At 46.6% G+C, this 12040-nt stretch overlaps 1 protein-coding gene and 1 long non-coding RNA gene across 4 annotated transcripts; both read left to right on the top strand.

Annotated features, from left to right (window-relative positions):
- The first annotated feature begins 299 nt into the window (after positions 1–299).
- Positions 300–7211, top strand: LOC134861460 (uncharacterized). Its single transcript, XR_010165411.1, has 2 exons — positions 300–440; positions 6336–7211. It is a non-coding gene; the product is annotated as an uncharacterized LOC134861460 (long non-coding RNA).
- Positions 7212–7545: 334 nt separating this feature from the next.
- LOC134861453 (uncharacterized) lies at positions 7546–11660 on the top strand. 3 transcript variants are annotated; one of them, XM_063878669.1, is made up of 4 exons: positions 9963–10009; positions 10166–10309; positions 10763–11061; positions 11183–11660. In XM_063878669.1, exons 3-4 carry the CDS (start codon positions 10840–10842, stop codon positions 11537–11539), a joined length of 579 nt encoding a protein of 192 aa, XP_063734739.1. In that variant the 5' UTR covers positions 9963–10009; positions 10166–10309; positions 10763–10839; the 3' UTR covers positions 11540–11660. The 3 variants fall into 3 exon arrangements, with proteins under 3 accessions (XP_063734738.1, XP_063734739.1, XP_063734740.1); XM_063878668.1 differs by lacking the exons at positions 9963–10009; positions 10166–10309; positions 10763–11061; positions 11183–11660 and adding exons at positions 7546–8948; positions 9125–9239; positions 9431–9962; XM_063878670.1 differs by lacking the exon at positions 9963–10009 and having other exon boundaries at positions 10017–10309.
- Positions 11661–12040: the final 380 nt, after the last annotated feature.

Raw genomic sequence — 12040 nt, 5'->3', positions numbered from 1 at the left:
CACTGTCCCTTCTTGAAGAGAGCATCAGTGTTGTCACTCCAGACCAGTTAATCGTTGAGGGGCACTGATACTTTGTCAAAAAGATTTGTTGTCAAATGTAACAATCTTTACGGAAGAGGATTAGGGCCACATGAAAAAAGTTTTGGGGGATGTGAAAAAATATATATTCTGACTTTTTTCTCAGAACTATGAAACATTTTTTGGGGGGGGATGCGAAATGAAGTTGGGCCACTACAGGAACCGGTACTAATGACTTTAATCTCAGAATTCTGAGAAAAAAGTCAGAATTCTGATTTTAAAGTCAGAAGTACGGGTTCCTGTAGTGGCCAAACTTCAGTGAGAGACTCTCATAATGCACTACGGAAAAATGAAGGAGGTAACGGAGTTCCTGCGCCAGAGGGGTCCCGGAGAAAAGCGTATTCCAAATGGCAGAACAGAAGGTGAGTTATAAATCTATATGTGTTGTTTTGATGTTCGTAAAAACAACGCAAAGGTGTGAGAATGTGAAATGCAGACCATGTTTAGTTAGCAGCAAGTGTGTTAGTATAATTAATGGGCTGTAAATAATGGGTTTAGTTTGTCGACACACGAGTTGATGCTTGTTGTAACAGTGACGACTAACCAAGACCAACAGCCTGGTGGTTTTCATGTTTCTGTAGGCATTGAATTATGTATTTTGATCAAGGCAGCTAGCTGGGAGCCTGACGTCTACCACTCACCTGCCTGCTAGTTATTGGGCTCCGCACCCAAACACACCTGTGCAAATATATTGGTGGTTGGGAAAAACATATGGCCCGACCTTTTTAGCTGTCATTAATGCAATCTATTTTGCCTGTAACAGTAGTTTAGAGGTAAGTGGTCAATGTAGAATGGAAGATATTTGATAACTAGTGTTTGCTAGCTACCCGTCATTTGCCCTTGGGCAAATATTCTTCTCTCTTTTTGCACTATTTTATTTATCTTATTTGCACCATGTATGTTGAGTTGTTGGAGGAGCATGGGATATAAGATTTTCATTGCCAACATATACGTTGTATATGCTGTGCATATGAACAATAAAACTTTGAAACCTCTTGGTACTGTAGTAGTGTTCGGGCCATCATCATTTTAGCTCATTACCACCAAATTATAAATATATAAATCATGCTGCACTATTTGTAAGTTTTTAAAACAGCAAGACAATGTTGATCATTTCATCTAATAAACTACGAGTTCATATCAAAAGCAATGTGTTGTAACAGACTGCATACATTTAAGATGTACCTGTTCTAGCTTCTTTAGTTTAGCCAAACAGTCTGTAATGTAATGATTGTATGAACGTTATCAGTTATATTACGCAGTGACGTAGTTCCGGTCGGCTGTACAGTTGAACAAGTTATAGAGACACGCGTGAGTTAGCTCCGCAATGCAGTTTGTAACGTGTTAATCCAAAGCCCTAATAAACTACACGATAAGTGACACAGTGTGTGCGTATCGTGACATGGTGTCAGAAGTTACGGACTGAACGCCGAAAGAACTAAGATGGCCAAGTTTGGACCGCCAGAACAGTTTGACTTTACCCGGCCAGGGGAATGGCCAGTGTGGAGGCGCCGATTCGACAGGTTTCGAGCGGCTTCCAAGCTCAACAAAGAGAACTGTGAGGTACAAGTCAACGCTCTTCTGTATTCGATGGGGAAAGAAGCAGAGCCAATTTATGAATCGTTTGTGTATACGGAGGACGACGAAAGTGATAACCCAGAACTTGACTACGATATAGTTATAGCTAGGTTTAATGATCACTTCGTGCCTAAGCGCAACGTGATACATGAGCGAGCATGCTTCCACAAGCGTGTGCAGAGGGCTGGAGAAATGGTGGAATCTTTCGTGAGGAGCCTTTATGAGCTAGCCCAATACTGTGAATTCGGCATAACAAAGGATGAACAAATTAGAGACCGACTCGTCATTGGCATCCTAGATAGCGAGGTCTCACAAAGGTTGCAACTTGAGGCGGATCTTACGCTGGAGAGGGCTATCCAGCTAGCCCGACAGAGCGAGCAGATCAAGAAGCAGAGCGAGGAGCGGGCAGAGTGCTCAGTGAATGCTGTGGGACAAAGGGGACAGGCAGGCTGGAAACGCGGCAAGGGCAGGTGGCAGCGAGATGGACGAAACGGTCCCAAACGAGAGGAGTACAGCAAACAAAATGGATGCTGCTCACGGTGTGGCAGGACACACGCACGTGAAGAACGTTGCCCCGCACACGACAAGGAATGCCGGGGATGCGGTAAGCTAGGACACTTTGAACGGGTGTGCAAAAGCAAAATGACAAAACAATTAATGGCTGTGACACATGAATTTGACGATGATGATGATGATGATCAAGCTTTCTTTATCGGTGCAGTGACAAATCAGGCCCATACAGTAGTTGAGCAGCCAGATTTCAGTGATGATTGGCGTGTCACACTTCCCATCAACAATAGTCTAGTTGACTTTAAAATTGACACGGGGGCAGACATTACTGTAATGACTGAGAAAACGTACAACAAAATGCCAAACAAGCCCCAATTAGCTAAGACTACAGTCAGTGCCACAAGCCCAGGCGGGGAAGTAAAGTGCATAGGCAGATTCCTGGCCACATGCCTGCACAAGGGTCAAAAGTATGCCTTCTGGATAACGGTAATCAAAGGACAGTTTGCACAGAACCTACTGGGGGGAGGAGTGGCAAAATCCATGGGCCTTGTGAAACGGCTGAATGCAGTGTGCACCGTGACGGACGACCTATTCGGAGAAATAGGACTCCTACAGTGCGACCCTGTCAAAATCGAGCTGAAACCAGGCGTGGAGCCCTATGTCGCCACAACGCCGCGCCGGGTGCCGTTTCCCCTCCTGCCAAAGGTCGAAAAGGAGCTGGGGCGCATGTTGGAGATGGGCATAATCGAGCATGTCACAGGGCCCACCGACTGGTGCGCACCCATGGTGCCTGCGGAAAAAAAGAATAAAGACCAGGTCAGAGTGTGCGTGGACCTCAAGAGGCTCAACAAGGCTGTCAAGCGAGAACGGTATGTTTTGCCCACACTGGAGGACATTGCTCCCAAGCTAGCGGGGGCAAAGGTGTTCTCCACGCTAGATGCCTCTAGTGGCTTCTGGCAAATTCCCCTGGACCCCGACAGCCAAAAACTGACCACCTTCATCACACCCATGGGCAGGTTCTGTTTCAGGCGGCTCCCATTCGGGATCTCTTCAGCCCCTGAGATTTTCCAGAGACTGATGACCGACCTGCTCAGGGGCCATGAGGGAGTCGTGGTCGTGATGGACGACATACTCGTCTACGGTGCGGACGAGGAGGAGCACAACAGGCGGCTGAACACAGTCCTCCAGACCATCAGGCGGTCTGGACTGAAACTGAACAAAGCAAAGTGCCGGTTCAACAAGTCGGAGACCGGCTACTTCGGACACATAATCAGCGCAGAGGGCATGAAAGTAGACAAAAGCAAAGTGAGTGCAATCACTGAGATGCCCAGCCCAAACAACGTGGGAGAGCTGCGCCAGGTCCTGGGCATGATCAACTACCTGGGGAGGTTCCTGCCAGGCCTCTCAACCGCGCTACACCCAGTCACTGACCTGCTCAAGAAGGACAGTGCGTGGGCATGGGGTGACCTCCAAGAGAGAGCGCTGCAGAAAGCCAAAGACATGCTCTCGTCAGCCCCAGCACTGGCCTACTACGACTCCAACCACCGCACCATCGTCAGCGCGGACGCCAGCAGCTACGGCCTGGGCGCCACACTACTCCAGGAGCACAGCGGTGAGTTGAAACCTGTTGCATTCTGCTCACGCACTCTTACAGAAACCGAGAAACGCTACTCCCAAATAGAAAAGGAGTGCTTGGCAGCGGTGTGGTCATGCGAACGCTTTGTACGTTATGTACAGGGGCTAGACAGTTTTTGCCTCCAGACAGACCACAAGCCGCTAGTCCCATTGATAAATGCATGTGACCTGGACAAAGCACCCGTGCGGTGCCAGAGACTGTTGATGCGCCTGATGCGGTTCAATGCGACAGCTGTCCATGTTCCAGGAAAGCAGCTGATCGTGGCAGATGCGCTGTCCAGGAGCCCTCTGACTCAGGAGGCCGAGTCAGAGACGGAGCGCCACGTCGAGGCGTACGTCGATGCAGTGGTGACAAACAAGCCGATGTCACCAGAGAAGTTGGAGGAGATAAGAGGAGCAACGCGGATGGATCCAGACCTTCAGGCGGTCATCTCCAGTGTGCGAAACGGCTGGCGTAAGAGACACAACTTTTCCTCCTTCTCTGCACTCTATTCTGCCAGGCATCACCTCTCTGAAGCGGGGGGACTAGTTCTGTACGACGACAGAATTGTGATTCCAAAAGGACTGAGAGCAGACATTCTGAAAAGAATCCATACAGGTCACCAAGGACTGACGAAGTGCCGTGAGAGAGCCAGGCTCTCTGTCTGGTGGCCTGGCATCGGAGGCGACATCAAAACAACCGTGACGCAGTGCAAGTTCTGCATAGAGCACAAGCCCAAGCAGAGGCGTGAGCCTCTCATCACTACGGCCCTACCAGAGGGGCCTTGGCAGAGGATCGCTGCTGACTTATGCGAGCTGGAAGGGAAGCAGTATCTAGTAGTCGTGGACTACTATTCCAGGTATGTCGAAATGGTACACTTACCTTCTACATCAAGCCAGCAGGTCATCACGCGCCTCAAAGCCATCTTCAGCCGATGGGGTGTACCTCTCGAACTAGTCAGCGACAATGGTCTGCAGTTCACGTCAGCTGAATTCACTGACTTTTGCAAAGAGTACGGGTTCACGCGCACGACCTCGAGCCCCCACTACCCCCAGGCCAACGGGGCAGCCGAGAGAGCAGTCCAGACTGCTAAAAGACTGCTGAAACAACCAGACCCGTACCTTGCCCTGATGAGCTGGCCACACCCATTGCTGCAACGGGGGCCAGTCCGGCTCAACTGATGCTGGGACGACAGATTCGCACCACAGTCCCCACATTGGAGCAAAACTTGCAAATGACTCCAATAAGCCCTGAACAAGTAAGAACAAATGACTCTAAAGCCAAGAGATCTTACGAGTACTTCTACAACCGCCGACACTCCACCCTCCATCTCCCAGAGCTGCCAACAGGTCAGGCAGTGCGTGTCAAGCTGGACACAGACAAGGGGTGGAAGACCCCTGCGCAGGTGTTGGGGAAAGCGGAACAACCCAGATCCTACATGGTCAAGATGGACAACGGCACAGTGTTGCGGCGTAACAGGAGACACCTCCAGGCTGTTCCTGAGACCACCGGGCCTGCTGAGACCACCGGGCCTGCAGAACCACAACTACAGCCCGAGACCAGCCCAGCACGTCCCGTCAGCAGTCCACTTCCTGTGATGGTCACCAGGGGCCACACAGCATCACCGGGGCCTACACCAGAGACTACACAGGGAACACCGGCACGGCCTACTCTGTCCAGTGGCACAGCCAGACTGACCTCCAGGGGCCGTGAAATCAGACCACCTCTCCGGTTCAGACTCAATGAGTGATTTATGACTGCTGACTGCTTTATTGCTAATGCCTAATCTTTTTTTTTTTTCAGGTTTCCCTACTGAAACAGATTTAGTTCAATGGACAAAATGTAAAAAAAAAAAAAAAAAAAGGAGGAGAAAGAAAGAAATGTTTTCTGCAGTTAATGTTGCTAATGCACTTAAGGGTAATGTTTATATTAATGTGTTACAAATACTACAGTACAGTAGTATGAATGGGGAATGGGTTCTGAAAAAAAAATGAGAAGAAATTGCTCTTGGTAAAAATAGATTTAATTTTGATTAAGACTTAATTTACTTACCTGAATCTGCAATTGGAGTAAGTATTGTTTATTTATGTTTTAGGATACTCTGAATGGACTCAGTGCTGGTAAAGGTTACTTTTAGTTTATTGTCTCAAAAGGGGGAGATGTAATGTAATGATGGTATGAACGTTATCAGTTATATTACGCAGTGACGTAGTTCCGGTCGGCTGTACAGTTGAACAAGTTATAGAGACACGCGTGAGTTAGCTCCGCAATGCAGTTTGTAACGTGTTAATCCAAAGCCCTAATAAACTACACGATAAGTGACACAGTGTGTGCGTATCGTGACACAGTCCAAAGGACAAAATCTACATGATGCACTGCAAGACCAATCTTTATTTTAAGGGTCCTCTCTTTCTTTTAAATGAAATCTTCAGATGTGAGATTTTACTAATACAGTAATATTATTGTCAACCTAGAAAACTGAACCAGTCTTAAAAGTTTAATTTGATTTATTTATTATCTAAAGCACTCATTTTCCCCCCTCTCATATTTACAGTATGGATGATTTGAGACAGCGTGGAGCCCAGAGAGCTGCAGAGACTTAGAGGAGAAACCTCAGTGTGCTGGACGTCCGTATGTGGTGGATTGGCTGGAGAGGACTGAGGTGGAGCGGTCTTTCAATGGGAGGAGGATAGCACCAGGCCTGAGGACGGAAGACCTGCACCTACAGAACCTGAGCCCATACTGGGCATACAGTAGCTGTTACCACATGCACAGGCCCAGTCTATCTCTGTCTTTGACAAAAGGTGTTTACTTATACATTTAATAGGTTAACATAGTGTACGGTCACCATTTGTCTGGGTTTTATTTTGAAAAGTGTGCACTACCCTAGTTATTTCTGCTTCTTCTTCCTGTCTCTGTGTTCCCTCCTGTTTGATTACCTGATTGTGTTCGCCTGGTGCTCCTGGGTTTTTCCTCCTTCCCCACCTGTGTCTTGTCTTTGTGATCACTCCTCTAATATTTAAGTTCTGTTTGTCCTTCAGTTTTTATTAGATCCTCTTTTTTGTCTATCTTGTCCTTTTTTATAGAATAGAATAGAATCGGAGGATGAAACCCTCTTTATTTGTCACATACATGCACACAGCAGAGCACACACAGTGAATTTGTCCTCTGCATTTAACCCATCCTAGTACTAGGAGCAGTGGGCAGCTATTGTGCAGCGCCCGGGGAGCAATGGGGAGGGGGGATTGGAGGTGTCCAGTGCCTTGCTCAAGTAGCAGTCCACTTCCCATATTTGAAGTCTGTTCTGGGACTTGAACCAGCGACCCTATGATTCCCAGTCCAAGCCCCTACTGACTGAGCCACTGCTAAAACCTTGTTGATAGTTAATCTATGATAACTTCTGGTTCAATAAATTGCATTTGTATTTGTACTCTTTTTTGTCTTTTATTCTTACTGAAAATGTTAGATTACACATTCAAATCTGACTGCAGATGGGCCCCATTTGTTCCGCAGTAAAAGCCATCTTCTCCTACTTTTCCGTCAGGGTTGCAGAGGTAACAGCTCCAGCATAGAGCCCCAAACTTTCCTTTCCCTGGCCACATCAACCAGCTCTGACTGGGGGATTTCAAGGCGCTCCCAGGCCAGCGATGAGATATAATCCCTCCACCTGGTCCTAGGTCTACCCCTCGGTCTCTTCCCAGCTGAACGTGCCTGGAACACCTCCCTAGGGAGGCGCCCAGGTGGCATCCTCACTAGGTGCCCGAACCACCTCAACCGGCTCCTTTCAATGCGAAGGAGCAGCAGTTCTACTCCGAGTCCCTCCCGGATGACTGAACTTCTCACCTTATCCCTAAGGGAGATGCCAGCCACCCTGCGGAGAAATCCCATTTCGGCCGCTTGTATCCGCGATCTCGTTCTTTCGGTCATGACCCATCCTTCATGACCATAGGTGAGGGTAGGAACGAAGATGGCCCGGTAGACAGAGAGCTTTGCCTTCTGGCTCAAATCTCTTTTCGTCACAATGGTGCGGTAAAGCGACTGCAGTACCGCTCTCGCTGCTCCGATTCTCCGGCCCATCTCACGCTTCATTCAGGGTTCCCGCGGGTCCTTAAAAAGTCTTAAAAGCATTGAATTTATGAATTTGGAAATAATACCTTAAAAAGACTTGAAAAAGTCTTGAATTTTGATACCTGGGTCTTAAATTTGTGCAGTATGTAACTTCTCCGTATATCGCATTCTTTTAAAAAGTTTAATTTGTCAACCACTATTACTTTGATTAAATAACAGCCTAAATAAAGAGTGGCGGAACCAATAATTGAGAACGAACGCTGCCCCGGGTCGGAAGACGTCACTTTGCTACAGCATCATAGCAGCACAGACCAGAGATAGACAGACCAAGATACATTCTGTGGTTATGGGGAAATGCAAATTTAATGAAGCGTGGCGAGACAAACGAGCATTTCACTGGGTAAAACCTGTGGAAAACAACGTATTCGAAGCTTTTTGCACAGTATGCAAAAAAAAAATCCAGCTTGGTACCATGGGCATGAAGGCTCTAGAGTCTCATGCTAAATCAGCCAAGCACATCAGTTCCATGAAGGTGAAGGATCAAACTCCCTCCGTCGCCGGGGTGTTTCAGCCTGCTAATGTTAGCCAGCTAGCTGATAATGTGTCTGAAGTAGCAGGTAACGTGAACCAGCCAGCTGCTAACGTTACTGCTACAGCCCTTCCAGCTACTAGCGCAACGCCCGTTAGTGTGGATCTGCGCACAGCCTTTGGGTCCACACCAACAATGAAAGCAGAGGTGTTGTGGACTCTCAACACAGTCGCCAAACATCAGTCCTACAATTCAAATGAGAACGTTTCCGATCTTTTCAAATTTATGTTCCCGGATTCAGACATAGCTACCACTTTCACGTGTTGTCCCGACAAAACGGCGTACATAGCCAAATTCGGTTTAGCGGTGTTCATCAATGAGGAACTGGTGTCCAAAGTCAACAAATCGCCGTTCGTTCTGATGTTCGATGAGAGCCTCAACGAGACTACAAAAAATAAACAGCTGGATGTGCATGTCCGCTTCTGGGACGAGGGACAGATTCAGTCCAGATATTTGGGCTCCCGGTTTATGGGACATTCCACTGCACAAGACCTGCTGTCACATCTCAAAGTAAGCATAACCTTTTTTACTCTGAATATTTCTCAGTTTATATTGATATCATTTTTGGGGTATACACAGTCCTGTAAAGGCAATGTCACAATGACCAATTAGGCACTTCCCTTAACAATATGTAATGCTCATCTATTCATCTTATCTTGGGTAATCAAATGCAGCACTTTTTTCAGGAATGTATGGACAAACTGAACCTCAAGGACTTGGTGTCCATTTCAATGGATGGGCCCAGTGTTAACTGGAAACTGTTCGAACTTTTCCAGAAAGATCAAGCTGAGCAGTACGGAGGTGAGGAGTTTATAGGCCTAATGTTATTTCTGTGTGTGTGGGTGAGAGTGTATGTGATCCATTAGTAATATTAAAGTAAAATAGTAAGTATTTGTAGTGCAGTTTACATTGAATAAACAAGTTCAAAGTGATACAGAGAACTGCTATGGAGAATTTGGTTTCTAATATCAAGTTTGCAATGAAACCCTCAGGTCTTCAGCTCATTTGTGTGGGGAGCTGTGGCCTACACATGCTACACAATGCTTTCAAGTGTGGGTTCACTGCATGGCTGCTGGACAAGTTGCTGAGAGCAATGCACACATTGTTTAACAATGTGCCTGCCAGGAGAGAGGATTACGTCACCGTAACCAAGTCCAGTGTGTTCCCCCTTTCTTTCTGTGCCCATCGTTGGGTAGAAAACCTTCCGGTTGTGGAGAGAGCCCTGGTAGTCTGGCCATCACTTCTTCTGTACATGGAAGCTGTGAAAACAAAAAAACTCCCTAACCCTGGAACAGTTGGGCCCTACTAAAATGCTGTGAATAGGTCTGTGACTGTGTCTTTACCCTGGTGGTGGTGTGGCCTTTTCATAGTTTTTGTTGAAATGTCCTGCCTCTGTCCCTTTCACAGGATCTTATGACACAGTTGCAGCAGCCATAAAGGATCCACTCATTCTGGCCAAATTTCACTTCTACGCAGCACTTGCCAGGACCTTCACGCCCTTCCTAACAAAATATCAAACAGACGAGCCGGTGCGCCCATTCCTCTCCAAGGACCTGACCGAATTGATGATAGTAATAATTTACTTCACGTTATAATAACCAATGATTGGGCTCAATTGATACATTTTGACAATATGGGGCTTTTGGTTTAGAGGTGTAAAAAATGATTGATGTTGGTGATTAGGAGATAAAGCCGCACCAGACATTTTTGTGTTTGTCTGTTGACAGAGTCTACTCAGACGCTTCATAAAGAGAGAAGTTCTCAACGATATCACTGCCCTGCAGCTGACCAAACTGGATGTCACAGACAAGACCATCTGGCTCAGCCCACAAAACATCAGCATTGGTCTAGGTGCAGAGTCAGTTCTTAAGGTAGTGGGATGTTTTCAAAGATCATTTTACAAATGGTTAGGCGAAACCAGGTCAGTGAAGGCATGTTCTATATTCATGGCTAATTTCTTTCTCTCTAGAGCATTAAAGGTGCAGAGCTCAGGGTGCTAGAGTTCAAGAGAGAGTGCATGCAGGGACTGTGTAACATCATCAGGAAAGTGCAGGACAAAAGCCCCCTCAAGTATCTGACTGTTAGGCAGATGGTGTGCCTGGATCCGTCAGTAATGTATAGAGAACCAGAAAGATGCAGGAATCACATGAAAGGGCTGGTTCAGAGGTTTCTCCAAGACAAACAGCTAACTAATACTTCTGCGGGTAGGAATAAGAGAGGCAAATTATAGGCCACACATGAATTTGTTTTCAATCTGATTTTCTGGCAATGCCCAATGATTTATCTATGTTTTTCTCAAATTTTTCTCATCTGTTTTGTCATAGGGGATGTCATACTGCAGCAGTTTGACAGTCTTCTGTCCTTGGAGAGCCGGAGTGAGGACTTCCTCTACTTTGCTCCCATGCAGAAGAGGCTGGACATCTTCCTGAGCAGTGCCATGGAGCCTTATCCAGAGCTGTGGGCCTTCTGCAAGAAGCTGCTCATCCTCTCCCACGGCCAAGCTACTGTTGAATGTGGATTCTCCATCAATAAAGAGGTGGAGTCAGATAATTTGCATGAGGACACTGTGGTCACACGGAGGCTGGTGTGTGACTACATTATACAACATGGAGGTGTTACCAAGGTAAGATGAATCCTGCCTGCACTAGTAATATGCTGTTGACTTAAAAGTTGATAGAATCAACATAGTTGGTCTCTAGAGTTTGTCACTGACTCTGGTTCTCTATTCCCAACCCGATACCCAGGTTCCACTCAGTAAACCACTACTGACAAGTGTAGCAAGAGCAAGGACAAGGTATCGTATCCACCTTGAGAACGAAAGAAAGAAGAGGGAGGCAAAAGACCAGGCTCTTAAGAGGAAGGAGGCAGAGGACTGTCTGCAGGAGCTGAAGGTGAAGAGGATACGCGTAAAGGAGGTATCTGAGGGTCTGGCTAGGGATGCGGACAGGCTGGCTGAGCAGGCTGAAGCAAAGGCAGGGAGCAAAATGGCTGACCTGATCTCCAGGTCCAACCTCCTGCGGAGAGGCCATAAGGAGAAGTTGGCAGAACTGGCTCTCCTTGATAAAGAGATCGCTGCTAAAAGTGAAGAGCTTAGGAGTTGACTTTGATCTTTATTTTATTTATTGTTGAGTTGATTTTCTTTGTTTGTTGTTCTGGAGTCTCTCTACTCCCCATATTCCCAGCATGGAATAAGCTAGCTAATAAATAGATTTGTCACACCTCTGTTTGACTTGTTGTCTGTGGTCTGTGCTGTGATGCTGTGGTGTTGTACTCACTATTCACTACTGTGCTGCAAGTTACATAATTCTTCCATAAGGCTTTACAGTCCACATTTTCACATTTGTTTGAGAAATAATAACGTTATTAATCATAATAAACACCTTTAAAAAAAAAAAAGTTTTTCTTTGCCGGTATGTCTGTGAAATAGGCCGTGAAATAGGTATTAAGTTTTGACATGAATGGTCTTAAAAAGGTCTGAAAAAGACTTGAATTTGACTCGAAAACAAGACCCTGAGATACTTGATCTCCTTCACTTGGGGTAAGGCTTCATTCCCTACCTGGAGTGGACAGTCCATCGGTTTCCTGCTGAGAACCATGGCCTC

The sequence above is a fragment of the Eleginops maclovinus genome, chromosome 3, assembly GCF_036324505.1.
Source record: "Eleginops maclovinus isolate JMC-PN-2008 ecotype Puerto Natales chromosome 3, JC_Emac_rtc_rv5, whole genome shotgun sequence".
Taxonomy (NCBI): Eukaryota; Metazoa; Chordata; class Actinopteri; order Perciformes; family Eleginopidae; genus Eleginops; species Eleginops maclovinus.
Note: the sequence above shows the minus strand (reverse complement) of the source record. Positions and strands in the feature narration are given on the sequence as shown.